This window comes from Rhinolophus ferrumequinum, chromosome 11 (genome assembly GCF_004115265.2).
Source record: "Rhinolophus ferrumequinum isolate MPI-CBG mRhiFer1 chromosome 11, mRhiFer1_v1.p, whole genome shotgun sequence".
NCBI lineage: Eukaryota > Metazoa > Chordata > Mammalia > Chiroptera > Rhinolophidae > Rhinolophus > Rhinolophus ferrumequinum.
Genome location: NC_046294.1, coordinates 42,828,170 through 42,845,398, shown reverse-complemented (window position 1 = coordinate 42,845,398; position 17,229 = coordinate 42,828,170). Strand labels below are relative to the sequence as shown.

At 36.9% G+C, this 17,229-nt stretch overlaps 1 protein-coding gene across 3 annotated transcripts in view; it reads left to right on the top strand.

Annotated features, from left to right (window-relative positions):
- ZNF143 (zinc finger protein 143) overlaps nucleotides 1-17,229 on the top strand; it is a 43,344-nt gene that overhangs the window by 14,430 nt on the left and 11,685 nt on the right. For all 3 annotated transcript variants that reach the window (XM_033121207.1, XM_033121208.1, XM_033121206.1), the window contains exons 7-11: nucleotides 618-692; nucleotides 7,292-7,411; nucleotides 8,878-8,953; nucleotides 9,670-9,795; nucleotides 12,042-12,221. In XM_033121207.1, coding sequence (XP_032977098.1) covers nucleotides 618-692; nucleotides 7,292-7,411; nucleotides 8,878-8,953; nucleotides 9,670-9,795; nucleotides 12,042-12,221 — 577 coding nt within the window. The remainder of the gene's footprint in view (nucleotides 1-617; nucleotides 693-7,291; nucleotides 7,412-8,877; nucleotides 8,954-9,669; nucleotides 9,796-12,041; nucleotides 12,222-17,229) is intronic.

Here is a 17,229-nt window from a genome sequence, read left to right as displayed (position 1 = left end):
AGTCAAAATCAAACACAATGCAACATACAGATGCTGTATAATACATTATAGATGATGTATTATACACTTGAAACCTATATAATCTTATTAACCAATGTCATCACAATAAATTTAGTAAAATTTTTAAAAAAAGAAAAATACCACAGCAAAAAAAAGGAAGTCAAAATCAGACAGCATCAAGAAGATTGGCGTTTATCTTAAAAGAAGTGAAATGTAAAAAGAAATACTGAAAGAAGAATAAGGTGATGGAATAAGAGCTTATAGAAAAGAAATGTGTGGCAGGTAACTCACAAAAAGATATATTTGAGGATGAGTGCCATAAGAGAAGTATAGATGGAGCTGTTTATGAATTAAGAAGTAGAAATTAGAGATTGGAAAAAGGGAAGGAAAGTCTCAATTAAGTTTTACAACAAAAGGGCAGGGTTCCCCCCACCCACCCACTCCCGGCATAGAATATTTGTATTCTATATAATATAAAAGGTTATTTCCCAACTTTTATTATGGAAATTTTCAAACACACATAAAAGTAAATGATAATGAATCCCCATGTACTTATAACCCAGCCTAAACAACTGTCAAATGGTTAAATGTTTTTAAGCTTTATTTTATTCCTATAGGTGTCCATTGATGGAAGTGAAAGTGTAACAGGTGCTGGATTGATCGGAGAAAATGAGCAAGAGAAAAAAATGCAGGTATGTAAAGCTACTTTTTTACATTAGAATCTCGTTCTCTTAGCATTTCTAAGTTCTTTTATGGATGAAAGCCAGAATAGGGAACTCACTACCTTTCTAGGAAAATCTTACCTACTCAGAAAAACAGTGTATAGTATGTATTAGCAGCTTTCTGAAACTAACTCAGGTCTCAGGATTCATCATATGGTTGTAAAGTGGCACTGAAGAAATAGAAATACCACAGAAATCCAACTGAAGTTTGTGTGCTAGAAACCAAGGCAGCTTTGGAGACCAGGTGATCTGATTGCCCCTGCATGTAGCAGTTTGTGGATCCTTTTTCTGGGGCTTTGTCATTATTATGACTAACTAATCCTCGCTACTTTGCTTTTTATATCTTTGTTTCTTTTGCTTCCAATTCCCTCCATACGTTCATTTTCAACTCTTGGAGAGAAGGTCCGGCATAGCTGGTTATCATTGTTCCTACTGGGCAAAGCTGTTTGTACTTTTTGTGCCAGACTGCTTCCTGGGCTGCAAAAGGCCATGAGTTAGCTGCACTTGATTCACATGCTCACCCTGGGTCCAGTCATTGGCTAACCCTTACCCAAATAACAACTTAGAGCAGCAGTGCTTCTAAAAGTTTTGTAGCAAGTACCAAATAGTGCAGATGCATTCTGGGAGATCTACAGTTCAAAACTTCAAAAACTTGCGTAATTCAAGACTCTGTTTGGAATTATGTGTTTTTGTGTTTGCATGAGTGGGTGTTCTTGGAGTTTCTATAATCATTGTAGTACATTCTTGCTCTAATGCTGCTCCTTATTGTCTCGGAAATTATCTCTGATACTTTGCTGGCTGCTCCCTTACCACAGTGTTTTGCATTCTTCTGAGAGTTTTATCATATTTAACTCCTATTTTAAAGTTACCGCTTCAGGGCCACACTTAACTTGAGCATTAGCATCACCACTAAGTGACACTGAGTGATACTATTAGGGGTTATCAAGAAGGTTTTAAGTTTATAATAATAGTAAATGATAAAAATAACAGGAATCACTGAAATCACTGGTAGAAATTTGATGCTTCTAAACATTGCTGAATAGCCAGTATTTCTGTTTTTCAGCTAAAGTGGGCCATGAAGTGGCAATAAACACTGTTTACAGTTCACTAAGCCCATCAGCTTTGAAACTATGTGATTCTTGACAAATTTTTCAAGTCTTTGAATTCATAAAATTAGACTTCAATATTTTTCATATGGCCGTATGTCATATCCACCTAAGTCAACCTCTACTAAAGTGCAAACATAATGTAAATATATATAAGAGATGCTGGTCCGTATCTGGATGTGACCCAATAAGGGTTCTATCTCTGATTAATGACTAACAGTTACTATATAAATGTCTAACGATTATGCAGTGATCCCCCAATTAGTCTAGTACCCACCTGACACTATACATAGTTGTTGCAACATTATTGACTCTATTCTCTACTTTACAGCCCCGTGACTATTTTGTAACTACCAATTTGTATTTCTTAATCTCTTCACCTTTTTCATCCAGCATCCAGCTCCCAACCGCGCTCCTTCTGGCAACCATCAGTTTGTTCTCGTATCTATGAGTCTATTGTTGTTTTGTTTGTTTATTTGTTTTGTTCTTTAGATTCCACATAGAAGTTTATGGTATTTGTCTTTCTCAGTCTGACTTATTTCATTTAGCATAATAGCCTCTAGATCCATTCATGTTGTTGCAAATTGTAAGATTTCCTTTTTTTATGGCCAAGTAATATTCCATTGTACATGTGTACCACATACGTACATTTTTTGAAATAATTTTCAGTCATCACAAGTTATGAATTCTACCTTACTTCATTGTTTCGGCTTAATTAAATTAGATGCCAAGCCCTTGATGTATATTTCATACCAGAATTAAAGCTTCTGATAAATTTGCCTAGGAGGGAGCAATATAACAACAGAAAAGATTCAGATGTGAGCCTCTCCAAGATAATGTGCTGCCACAATCTAGTCTGAAAGTGTGAGCTGTTGGGTTTAATCTTTCAGACCTGAGAAGATGATAAGCATACTCACTTCTCTCGTGCTCCTAGAGAAGTAGAGAGACTAGCAAGAACTCTTTTCTCTTGCTTTGGAGTCTCACTTTCAGATAATATCTGCCTTTAGAATTTATGTAAAGCATAATTCCAATTCTGCTAAGATAAAACTACACACTAATATATGTTCATTTAGAAAATACTGAATAGAAACACATCATGATGTTAATAAAAGTTTTCCCTGGATGGTGGAATTACAGTTCCCTTGAACTTCTCTTTACTCTTTGCAATGGTATCCAGATTCCTCCAATGTACTCTTACATGGATTACTGTTATAATTAGAAAAAGTAATAATGAACTTTGAAAAATAAGAGTTAATTTTTAAAGGAGTCATACAGGCTCTTCTGGTTTTTGAGAAATAAACAGAAACTTATTCCAATTACCATTTATTTCACATATAATAAAGGTCAACCATTTAAAGTGGTAAACGATGTGGTTTTAGTAAATTCCCAGAGTTGACCAATCATCATCACAATCTTAATTTTTAGAAGTTTTTAACACCCTCCCAAAAAAACTTTCAGTTCCTTTTGATTCTGTTCATATATTTAGTGACATAAATCGTTTTACCTAGCACTGTGAGGTATGAAGGCAGATAAGACACAATCCTTGACTTCAAGGAGCTGTTAAACTAATAGGGAAGAGAAGGGAATACAGATGCTTTTAAAGTAAGACAGCTGGTCAAGTGCTATGTCAGTGATCTAAGCTAAATATTACAGAGATGCTGAGGAATTGAAGAATCAGTTCTGTTTGGAATGATGAGAACATACCTCATGGAGGTAGGGAGATGGAATTTCCTAGGCAGAGAAGATGTGGAATTGTATCATTCTTTGTAAAGACACTTTTCGGTCTGTAAGCATTTCCCTTATAACTATTGGGAATTGTGCCCATATTTTACCTAAATGTTTTATCAACATTGGCCTACTTTTAATCAGAAAATTGTAGTCTGCAACATTTAATGGAAACACTGTAATACCTGAGTATGGCTAAATTAATGCTTGTATTTTAACAATTACATTGAGATCTATGGCTTGTTTTTTTTCGTTGATTTGACAGTTTCAAGGAAAAACCTAAGGTACATTCTGTATAGCCACCAGTGTCCATATTAGGCATACTGAACCACCGTTTTCTATGCTGTTACCTAATTCTGGGCCCCTCTAAATCTCCTGACCCTTGTTCTAGCCTCAGTAATTGTCTACTCTTTCTCCTTACCATTTAAACATGTGTATTACCGTAGTCAAACGGTGAGGACCTGACCCATTCCCAGAGTTTCAATAACTCTATTCAAAGCTAGAAGAATGATTTTTAAAAGCTATTTTGTCACATGCAGTATGATAAGAAATAAACAAGTTTTTAAAAAGGATCTACCCTAAAAAAAATCTTATGTAATGTAAATGCATCAGGTAAATAAATTAAATGTGTTAAGTCAGTTTTATGCAGATTGAAAATATCTGGGTTTACCTGAAAATGGAGGAAACAATGATTATTTTAAAACCTAAATATTTAGTAATATAAGTAAAAATAATTTTTGTTTATCAGTTCTCATACTGACTCAGATTCTGTAAAGCACATTCATTACCTTAAAAATGGAGATAGAAAGGATCAGGCAATTAGAAATATATGTATGGAATTTTTTTTTTTTTAAGATTTTTATTGCGGAAGGGGAACAGGACTTTATTGGGGAACAGTGTGTATTTCCAGGACTTTTTTCCAGGTCAAGTTGTTATCCTTCAATCTTAGTTGTGGAGGGTGCCGTTTGGCTTCAAGTTGTCCTTTCAGTCTTAGTTGTGGAGGGTGCAGCTCAGCTCCAGGTCCGGTTGCCGTTGCTAGCTGCAGGGGGCGCAGCCCACCATCCCTTGAGGGAGTCGAGGAATCGAACTGGCAATCTTGTGGTTGAGAGGATGCGCTCCAACCAACTGAGCCATCTGGGAGCTCAGCGGCAGCTCAGCTCAAGGTGCTGATTTCAATCTTAGTTGCAGGGTGCGGAGCCCACCATCCCTTGCGGGACTCGAAGAATTGAACTGTCAACCTTGTGGTTGAGAGCCCACTGGTCCATGTGGGAATCGAACCGGCAGCCTTTGGAGTTAGGAGCATGGAGCTCTAACTGCCTGAGCCACAGGGCCGGCCCTGTATGAAATTTTTATTTACCAAAAACTCCATGTTGATCTGCAGCAGGTGCTGTGTGACAGAACCTCTTTGGGAAATAAGAGAGTTCTCTTTAACAGAAACCAAAGGGATTCTAACAGCTCTTTGGAAAAAAGGGTCATCTGCTTAATTTTGTTATGCCTTTTATTTTCAGATTTCTCTTTCAGCCTTTAGCATCAGTAGTATCTCCTCAGTCATGATGATCTTTATTCCTCCATTATTTTTAAACTTTTTGCAATACATAAAAGCTTTTGGAAGAGACTTTTTGAGCCATGTGTCACAACCTGGGATGTTGCAACACTATTACCACATTACTCAGAGAGTAGAAAATCATTCTTCAATTTTTACACTATCTTAATTTCTAAAATAGATGGTCATCTCTAAAATCAGTGCAGTTGTTTGAAGTCATGTGGTGTCCATTTCCAGAAAAGTGATTTCTACTGAATATAAGTACAGACTAGGATTATATGGATTGTAATGTCTCCCACAGGTGACCCAAATGACCTAACACCTCCTCTTTCATTGCTTTTGAAATTGAAAATGTTTTTTACATTGTTTTTAGGACACGTGCTAAAAAAAAAAAGCATGTGTGTGTATATGCACGCGTGTGTGGATCCCTTGAGTATGTCAGGGAATAAACTGTATATAATGTGAATGCCACCTGGGTTGATTTTTCTAGAGTGGGAATACAGCCTTCCCTTCCTTAACTGCAGTTTCAGTTACTTATGGTCAACTGCTGTCCAAAAATATTAAATGGAAAATTCCAGAAATAAACAATTCATAAGTTTTATTTATTTATTTATTTATTTATTTATTTATTTATTATTTTTTAAATTTATTGGGGTGACAATTGTTAGTAAAATTACATAGATTTCAGGTGTGCAATTCTGTATCACATCATCTATAAATTACATTGTGTGTTCACCACCCAGAGTCAGTTCTCCTTCCATCACCATATATTTGATCCCCTTTACAACCTCATCTCCCACCCCCCAACCCCCTTACCCTCTGGTAACCACTAAATTACGTTCCCCAGATTAATTTTCAAACCCCGTAGCCATCCTGTGGTCACCTACTGCCCTCCAATCCCCTCACCCTCCCCCCCACCCCCCCCCCGCCCATCTAGCAACCCTCAGTTTTTCCTCTTTGTCTCCAAAACTGTTTCTGATTAGTTCATTTACTCACTCTTTTCTTTAGACTCCGCATATAAGTGAGATCACATGGTACTTATCTTTCTCCGTCTGACTTATTTCACTTAACATAATGTTCTCTAGGTCCATCCATGTTGTTGCAAATGGTAAGATTTCTTTCTTCTTTATGGCTGCGTAATACTCCATTGTATAAATGTACCACAGTTTCTTAATCCAGTCATCTACCGATGGGCATTTTGGTTGTTTCCATGTCTTAGCTATTGTGTATAGTGCTGCAATAAACATAGGAGTGCATAAAGATTTTTGAATTGGAGTTTTGGATTTCTCCGGATAGATACCTAGGAGTGGAATTACTGGATCATAGGGTAGTTCCAACAATTCATAAGTTTTAAATTGTGTGCTATTCTGGGTAGCATGATGAAATCTTGCACTGTCCTGCTCCATCCTGCATGGGAGGTGAATCATTCCTTAACCCAATGTATCCATGCTGTATACACTACCTGCCCTTGAGTCACTTAGTACCTATCTTGCTTATCAGATCGACTGTCATGATATTGTAGTACTTGTGTTTAAGTACTTGATAATATTTTACTTAATAATGACTCCAAAGCATAGCAGTAATGATGCTGGCAATTCAGATATTGCAAAGAGAAGCTGTAAAGTACTTCCTTCAAGCCAAAGTTGAAAGTTCTCGATTTAATACGGCATTTTATCATCTCACATAGTCATAAGAAAGGTGATTACAGTACAGTAAGCTATTTAGAGAGAGAGACCACATTCACATAACTTTTATTACACTTGTTTTGTTATACTTGTTCTATTTTGTATTTAGTTATTGTTGTTAATCTCTTACTGTGCCTAATTTATACATTAAACTTTATCATAGGTAGGTATGTATAGGAAACAACATAGTATATACAAGGTTCGGTACTGTCTGCGGTTTCAGGCATCCCCTGAGGGTCTTGGAATGTGTCCCCCATGGATAAGAGGGAACTACTGTAGATCTGTGAGCTCTTGCTATACCCCCTCGTGGGTCTCCTTTCAACTTCTTCCAGAACCGCTGACTTCAGCCATGGAACAGAATTAGCCTAACTGGCTCATGATAGAGTCTTCATAAAATGACCTGAGTCTGGAAACCTACATCACAATTTTTTCTTGTTTATTCTGAAAATAGTAATTTCATCTATTTTATTCTGTATAAATAATTTAAATCATACTTTTTATTTCATCGAGATTGTCTTACAAGGACATGCAACAAGAGTAACTGCTAAATCTCAACAGAGTGGAGAGAAGGCATTTCGATGTGCATATGATGGATGTGGAAAATTATATACAACAGCTCATCATCTTAAGGTATACATAAAGAAATGCTGTATCTAGTTATGAGAGACCTAGGATATTAAACGCTAACATAATATATATCTATAGCATTCAAATGCTGTTTTCCACCACTTATCAAGGCACAGACACACATTCACACTCATACAAAGACACACAAAAGCCTATGCAGATTTTAGAAACTGTCAAGTCTGAGGTCTTGGACTGTGTTTACTTAATCTCTGTCTCCCTATTGGCCAGCATGCTACCTGGCACCTGGCACATGGTAGGTACTCTGTATATTTGAATACTTTTTTTTTTTTTTTTTTTTAGTTTTTATTGGGAAATAGTGTATTTTTCCAAGACCCATCAGTTCCAAGTCAAGTCATTGTTTTCAATCTAGTTGTGGAGGGTGCAGCTCACTGGCCCATGCAGGAATTGAACTGGCGACTTTGGTGTTATGAGTACGGCGCTCTAACCAACTGAGCCAACTGGCCACCCCAATTTTGAATACATTTTTGTCAAACGTGAAATGTATGTAATTATATGAGCATTGTGTATAATCACTCGTTAACAGTGATATGCTGAAATCTAATAGAAGTTGGGATTGATTTGGTCTGTTTTCCAAATATATAGGCCATGTACTTTCTTTGCAGCTAAACACAACATACCACTCATAAAAATAATAGTAACAATCATTGAATAACTTGCAGTGGGTCAAGAAGTGTGCATTTGGCATATTTGGAGTAGCAGCCTGAGAGCCCCTCTCCACTACTTCTCAGTGTGTAACCTTGACATGTTACCTGACTTCTTAGTACTTCATTGTCCTTATCTATAAAATTGGATGATAAAAAGTACCTCCCTCATAGAGTTGTTGCAAGAATTAAATAATATTATACATGTAAAGTACTGAAAAGAATGGCCTGGCTCGTGGTAGAAGTTCAGTAAATATAGGCCATTGTCATGATCATTGATTTGTCCTAGCAGCACTCTACAGCAGATACTGTCATGTCCCCACTTTACAAAGAGAATTTGGAGGCTTAGAGAAGGCAAGTGCCATGGCCACACCGCTGGTCACTGGGGAAGCTTTGCCTAGCTGCAGCCTCCCCATTCTTGCCCTTACATTGTGTAGCCTCTCCCTACACTCGGCTCTTAGCTCTCACCATGTACGTATATGTTCCATACAGATCACATGGTACTTATCTTTCTCCGTCTGACTTATTTCACTTGGTACTTATCTTTGACCAGTCCAGAAGACCAAACCTCCAGTGTCCCTGTTCCTTATTTAAAATGAGTACTTCTTAACATAGAGCATTTTGGTTTATATTGAAAATTGTTGGGCTGTAGTTTTTGAGAAAAGTTATCTTTTGTTTCTCAAAAATAACATACAAACAACAAAATAATTCAGCAGTGAATAAAAAAAAATCCATAGGCCTGTGTTGACCCCATCTCCCTGAGGAATGCCTGAAGGAAATAGAATCATGCCTATATTTTCATGACAGGTCCATGAGAGGTCACACACAGGAGACCGGCCTTACCAGTGTGAGCATGCAGGCTGTGGGAAAGCATTTGCAACAGGTAAAGACGTGAATTTTCTTTGTTTTCTGGTTCCACTTTGGGGGCAAGTAGAGACAGGCCAGAGCCAGGAACTGACCCCTTGCCTTTGTCTGAATTAACAGATACACAGCGACCAGTTTTTCAGTCTCTCCCTTAACTACCTCTTGTCCTGCTTGCTCTATTAGCTCTCTCTCTGTTCTCATTTTTCTCCTCAGGCTTGTTTTGTTTTTGCCTACTATGTTCGGTGTTTCACTTCACACCCTGCTTTCTTTTAGCAGGAAAAATAAAAGCCAAGTGTTAAAAACGGACACAGAATTGAACATTAGGACGGACCTTAGGGAACCATAGGGAACTGGGACTTAGTAGTGGGCTGGGGCCTGCCCAGGGGCGCATTGCATCCAGCAGGACGAGGACCAGGCCTCCTGGCTTCCACCCTGTTCCTCACTCCATGTCTCCATCCACTTCAGGCTTTTGCATTATGAGTTGTGAACATCTAATAAGATTGGGGCACTTTATAAAAAGAAAAACACACGGCCTCTTCTAGACAGCGATGAAACTATTGAATTTTCAGCATGACAGTCCTGAGCTGTCATATTCTTGTACGTTTTTAATAGTTATTCTGTTGTTTGCCTAGTATTATATCCTTGGTGTTTACTGTATTTTTAAATAGCTTCATCTCAATGGGGATGCTTAGAGGGGTCTTGTGTAATTAAATTTCTTTTATATTTTTCTTAAAGGTTATGGATTAAAAAGTCATTTCAGAACTCATACAGGAGAAAAGCCATATCGGTGTTCAGAAGATAATTGTACTAAATCTTTCAAAACTTCAGGAGATCTACAGAAACATATCAGAACTCATACAGGTACCGATGTGAACAAATATAGCCAGTCCAGGAGTTCTTACCTGCAGGGAGGGGACTTGGGGAAGGCGTCTCTGAAAGAGTTTCAGAGAGTACATTGTCAAGGGCTTTTCTTGAACTCTTGAAATTCCATTAGCACATGTATGCTTCTTTCCAAGATGAGGGCCCATAACTTTGTTAAATTCTCAAAAGGGTCCATGTCCCAAAAAAGATTAACAATGGCCCTAGACCACCAGCCCTCTCAGTTTTCAGGAATTATCTAAGCAACAGGCTTATTTAAGGATTACACATCTATATAGTAGCCCAACTGAGACCAAAACCTAAGGCACCCAATTCCTTCTCAATTTAATATTGTTTCTGAGACATTAAGCTGCTGCTAAAGAAAGTGTCTGAACCCCTAACAGCCCCACAGAAAGAAAGGCTTGTTGTTTCCTGTGATCATCTCCTCCCCTTTGCATTTCCTTCTCTCCTTTTCCTAAAGGGTACTTGTTCTTACCTTCCTTCCTCCCCTCTCTTCTTGATTATTTATGGAATTAGTGGTATAAAGGTAATTATTTGTTTTGGGTCAGAGCTTGAAGAATTTCAGAAACTTGATAAGAGATGCTGTTATAAGCTGTTGACTAAGAAATATACTATAAGAGAAATTTGTTTGAGATTTTACAACAGATAATGTTAAATATAGTGTGATAAGTTTGTCCCCAAATAGTTACAAGCATTCTGAAATAGTTTAGCACATTTCCATGGAGGATTCTTCCAGTCATTAAACTTTTAGTTCAAATATGATCCGAAATTGGCTTTATTTTATAATGTTCAGGAGCAAAACTATAGGTCTCTGCTTCTGTTTCATTCATGCACTTACTTTTATTCATTATATTAGAAGCAAGTGTTTCCAAACTCCTGCAAATTTTGTTTGGATTTGCTACATAATGTTAACTTTTTATATAAAAGTTACATAAAATCATAATCTAGTTCTAATATTTGGTCAAAACATCAAAATTGTGCTTTCTTTGATAGTACTCATCCAGCAAACCACATATTTATGTGGTTTTTAAATCATGAGTATTTTCATTGGTATAATGTTGTATTGAGTAAGGGGCTTCAAGGGACTTCTCTTATAAACACAAGTGATTTGTAAAACCAAAGCAAGGTGTTACAGAGTCAGAGGAGTCGTGCATATATAGCACAATGACTAGTGTTAAAATGCCTGGTATCATATCATACATAGCATGTCAGAGCTGGGAAAACATTAGAGGTCATCTAGATCCTGAGAGGAGAAGGGATTTACCCCAGGTAAAACTCTTTGTTCTCCTTAGGTTAATGCATTGAACAAAACTCTCATTAAAGAAAGGATCAAGGATTCCTGCTCCTGTTCCTTTTTAAATGACTTCATACTTGAGGGCAGAAATCTTTTGGAATGGTTTCCACCAACAAGAAAATCCTAATTTCACTTGACCAAAAGAAAAATATGTATAGATAAATACTCATATCTGTTTGTCTATCTACACACACACATTTAGCGAGAGAGAGAAAGAGAGAGAGAGAGAGAGAGAGAGAGAGAGAAATCTTTTTTTCTGTCCAAGAAATTGTTTGCTTAATTTGAGCTCCTTCGAGGAAAGAGCACATGGGAATCAAAAGCAAAGGCTGTTTTCTCCTTGACAGTTTAAAGGCCCTTTGGCTTCTGAAGTTGTTTAAAGCAAATATGAAGAAAAGGAATATAATTGGCAGAGTAGACTTTTTCGTAAGAGTATGAGAATAGTAATATACTCAACCAATAATTTTATTATGTATATTATATGCTAGACATTTGATTTTAAAAAGACCAAAAATCATTTTTCTTCAAAGTTTTATGGAATAATAAAGTGGGAGATAAGCTTTTAGGGAATTCTAGAGTTCTAACTTAACCTAGGGTTGTTCTAACTTAATACTGTTCCTCACTCTATTTTTCTTTTGTATTTCTTTATGATATTTCTTTAGTTGCTTTGCTTAGTTTGTTTTTTAATATGCCCATCTGTTTGATTCCATCTTGGAGAGTCATGTAATCATTGAATAGTTTTGAATACTATTCAGGTTTTCCTATGTAAATTTAAGTTTGGAGTAGATTACAGGAAAATAAAACAAAACTGAAAGGGAAGCTCAAACACAAGAAGGCTAGAGCCTTGAGCATGATCCTAAGCAGAAGTGAAAGATAAGACATTTCAATTTTGTATGTATTTTTACACCATTTAATTTATTCCCTTTTGTGTTTTCAGGAGAAAGGCCCTTTAAATGTCCCATTGAAGGCTGCGGTCGGTCTTTTACAACATCAAATATCAGAAAAGTGCATATTAGGACACACACAGGAGAAAGACCTTATTACTGCACAGAACCAGGATGTGGGAGGGCGTTTGCCAGTGCAACCAATTACAAAAACCATGTGAGGATACATACAGGTAACAAACAGTCTCTGATTTCTTGATCTTTTAATTTTCATTCATACACCATTTCCAAGTAATCTCTTCCCTCCTTCTTACCACTTGGCATGGTGGAGAGAGATTAAGCAATTTAAAAAAACACTTCACCTTAGCTTTTGTACATTCATTTATTTAGCAAATAATTGTTGAGCATCTGCTACGTTTTGCCCTGTCAGGCATCAGAGATACAGAGACAGATAAGACATTGTCCAGGGCAGCTGAGGTGAGAAGAGATAGTAGACATAATTGCCGCGGAGTACAGAGTGTCTTCCATGTGCATGAACAAGATGCTATGGAAGAAGAGAGGGGAGCAGCCATCTTTGTGGGAGAAGCATTCAGGGAAGGTTTTACAGGGGAATTTGACTTTTAGAGTGAGTCCTAAAGATTGCTGGGTAGAAGGAAGGTATTCCTGGCAGGGGAAATGCCATGGGTAAAAGCACAAAGGTACAAGAAAGCATGACTTATTTGGAGAACTGGGTGGCTCCTTATGACTGGAGGCCCAGCACTTGGAGAAGCGTAGTACAAAGTGAGGTCAGGGGTGGGAGGCGGGGGTCTTGTGTGTTTGCTGTCATGGTAAGAGCGTTTTCTTTTTTTTTCTTCTAACTTTTATTTATTTAAGTGTGTTTTTCCAGGACCCATCAACTCTAAGTAAAGTAATTGTTTCAATCTAGTTGTGGAGGGCACAGCTCACAGTGGCCCATGTGGGGATCCAATTGGCAACCTTGTTATTAAGAGCACCATGCTCTAACCAACTGAGCCATCCGGCCACCCCCAGGGGCGTTTCTTAAAGTGGGTTTTGTGGTGCTTGTGGGACAGAGTGGGAGGAGTGGTCTGCGGATAGATTCTTTTTTTTTTTAACAGCTTTATTGAGATATAATTCACATACTATACAATTCACCCATTTAAAGTATATGAGTCAGTGTTTTCTAGTATATTCACAGGGTTGTACAACCATTACCAAAATCTGATTTTAAAGCACTTTCATCCTACCTAAAAGAAGGATGCTACAGAAGGGTCTTCTGCTATACCCACCCCACAACCATAAGCAGTCACTTATCTACTTTCTCTCCCTTTGGATTTGCCCATTCTGGACATTTTATATAGATGGAATCATACAATATGTAGTGATTTTCATCTGGTTTCTTTCTCTTAGCATAATGTTTTTGAGGTTCAGTCATGTCATAGCATATATCAGTAATTTTTTTCTTTTTAATTACTGAATAGCATTCCATTATATGAATATCATATTTTATTTCTCCATTCACCAGTTTTCACTTTTAGCTATTATGAATACTGTGAACATTCATGTACAAGTTTTTGTGTTGACATGTTTTCATTTCTCTTGAGTATATACCTAGGAGTAGAATTGCTGGATCATATGGTAACTCTGCGTTTAACATTTTGAGGAACTTCCAAACTGTTTTCCAAAGCGTTTGCACCATTTTATAATCTCACCAAAAATGTATGAAGATTCCAGTTTCTCCATATCCTAGCTAACAGTTGTTACTATGTATCTTTTTGATTATAGCCATTCTGTTGTGTGAAGTGATTTGATTTGCATTTTCCTAATGTACTTATGTTGAGCATCTTTTAATGTGATTGTTGGCTATTTGTGTCTTTTTTTGGAGAAAAGTCTATTCAGCCTTTTCTGGTTTTTGCCTGTTTTTTTGTTTTTTTAATTGTATTGTCTTTTTATTGTTGAGTTGTAAGGATTCTTTATTATATTCTGGATGCAATTCCCATATCCGATATATGATTTACAGGTATTTTCTCCCATCCTATGGGTTGTCTTCACTTTCTTGATGGTACCATTTATAGAAGAAAAGTTTTTAATTTTGGTTCTCCACTTTGTGAATATATTTTTGGTGGGTGGGAAAGGAAGGGCAAATGGAATGGGAGGGTAGGGCAAAATGTGCATTAGTTTTACAAGAAATTTTTTAACATTGTTTGTATTACTGGTATTCAGAAACTTGTGATAATTCAAAATTAAAAGACATTTTTATAGAACAGAACTTCAGTTGCTTAAGTCAGTGTTTCTCAGGCTGCATTCCACAGACCCCTGGGTATTTCTGTAAATATTTTCAGGGATCCACAAACATTCCTTTCTTTTGAAAGGGTACATTAATAAGTTTGAATGCTGCTTTGGGCAGAGTGGAAGCCTTAAGGCGATTTAAAGAAAATTTGCTTTTTAGAAAAAAAATCACTCAGTCAATAGTATAAAAAGAAATTAAAGGGAGATGAGACCATAAGCAAGGAGACTGATCAAGAGGTCTTAGAATATTTGAAATGAGGTGGAGATGGTTATAAATGAAAGACATTGAAGAAGTATCAGCAAAAGGCTTGGTGACCAAGTTAGTCATGAGGAATAAAGAAGAACCTATCATTCTAGCTTGTGTGATAAGTTGGATGATGCTAAGATGGGGAAGAGCAGGTTGGAAAGGGAAGATAGTGGTGTCAGTTTGGAATACATAGGTCTGTGGGTATCTCTCAGCACCTGAACTCTTACCATCTGTCTATTTGCTATAACGATTTGTAAAATTTTTACTCAAAATTTATGATCCAGATTGAAAACCATTATAAATAAATCTACGTGTGGGTGCACTTTTCTATGAAAGGAAAAAATATTAAGTTGCATGTGAGTCTAAGTGAGAGAACATACAATCCACTGAAGTCCTATTTCTGATGCACTCATATCTTATGCTTACATTGTGTAAGTGCATTACGCATTATTGCTATCATCTTCCCTACATGATTAAGTTAATGTGTTTCCTAAGAAAGTTAAAAAGGCTGTGAAAACCTAAGAGACCTAGGAAAGGTGGCTGTAGATTAGAAGAAAGATATTTTGCTAATATATAATTTGCATTCCTTTTATATCTTTAAGATGTTTCATTTTTAAATTACAGTACATTTTTTTTTTTTGCAATATAGAAGGAAAACTAAATTCCTATGTTTAAGAGCCTTTTTGTGATATTTTAGGAAATTGCGAAAACATTTTTCCCATTTAAAGTAATAGACCTATTATCTGAAGGTTTGCCATTCAAAACATTTTATGGGCAAATTAGATTCTAGTAAGAGGGGTGCCTACATTAAGTGTGGCCATCTTTAGAACATTTGGGTAGAAAGAGCAACACTCTCAAATGTGGCTGCACACCGCATTTGCCTTTTAAATATAGACTCCTTCCCCAAATTCTGTGTGCAAAGATTCTAACGTAATTTTACTGGGGTAAGGCGCAGGTATCGGTATTATTAAAAACTCACCAGGTCTTTTATATGTATACATGGTTGAGAATCATTGAAGTAGAGAGATCCAGTAGGTAGTTATAAATGTTGGTCTGACTCGAGATAGTTCTGGGCTGGAAGAAAGGATTGGCTAATGATCATCAAGTGTGTAAAACAGTAAATGCCCACATTATGCTGTCAGTGGAGTGTAAAGATTAATGTGGTCCGCAAGGTTGATCAGATGACCCAGTTGAGGCTGTGCCCCTGGTCCATAGGGAGCTGAAAAGCACAATGTAAACCCATTTATGTCTTGACTATGATTTGGTGCCACCTAGTGGCGGTTTTTGCTCCAACCTGAATATGAATAGGGCTAATTCCCCGTTTGGAATTGCCCATTTCCTTGTCTGGCTTTGCCTTCACCACGCCTTCCCCACAACCATCCTCCAAGATAAGAACTTTAACCTGCCCTGTTTTTTGAATGGGGACTGGGCAGAGGATGGAGGCAAGCTCCAATTACTTTATGTCCAAGACTTATATTACAGATTACACTACTGTGAAATTTTACTATTTGTGAGTGGTTTACCCAAGGAAGGTGTAAAATGAGAATAAAGTAGGACATGCACATGTTTACACACATGCATATGCATATTTTAGAAATAATATGAGTTTACTTCCAATGCATTTTATCCAACATAGCTCTTTATTTTCCTTCCCCATTCTATATTTGTATGTCCCTTTGTCTACAGCAAGAGTTCTGGCTTCTAACAGCATTGACACATTTACTTACTTGCTTCATATTTTTTTATGTCTCAAATAGTTTCAGAATCTCTTTGCCCATACCACTACTAAAAAGAGTTGACGATTTGTTTGCTGTTGCCCCCAACCCTGCACCCTAGTCCAAGACTGAGCATGTTAGTCAGATACTATATGTATGAGTTACTTTAATTAGTTTATTCTTTCTCCCCAACCCCAGCTCTTTGTGTGGTTAAAAGTATTCATTTAAACCACAATTAGGCTAATTTTTTTCTAGTTTGCTTTCAGTTTTAGATGCCCACCACTACCACGTGTAAATACTGTCTAGATATTTTATGTTATTAAGTAATTATTGTTAATTTTGTGGGGTTTTTTTTTTTAAAGGCTCCATCTTTCAGATATACAGTCTGAAATATTTATAGCTGCAATGGAATGCTATCTGGAGCTATTTCAGAATAATCCAGAGTAGGAAGAAGGGGCAGGGAATGAGTAGTGAATAAATGAAATAATATTGGTCATGAATTGCTAGTTAGAGCAGGGTGATTGGTATGGTACGTGGGGGTTTTTACACTGTTTCTCTATACTTTTGTGTTGTTTGAAATTTTTTATAATAAAAAGTTCTGGGGTGGCCGGATAGCTCAGTTGGTTAGAGCATAAGCTCTTAACAATAAGGTTGGTGGTTCAATTCCCGCATGGGATCGTGGGCTGCGCCCCCTGCAATTGAAAATGGTAACTGGACTTGGAGCTGAGCTGCACCCTCCACAACTAGATTGAAGGACAACGACTTAACTTGGAGCTGATGGGTCCTGGAAAAACACGCTGTTCCCCAATATTCCCCAATAAAAATTAAAAAAAAAAAAGTTCTAAAAATGGTTGTATTGCCTACATTGTTCTCAAATTGTTTCATGGAAAAAGATTTCCAGTTTTTACTTCCTTTTGTATTGCCTAGTTGTTTTCAGTGAATATTCAGTAGCTTTTGAATGGATATAAGAGGTCAAGTGAAGTTAGTATGAAA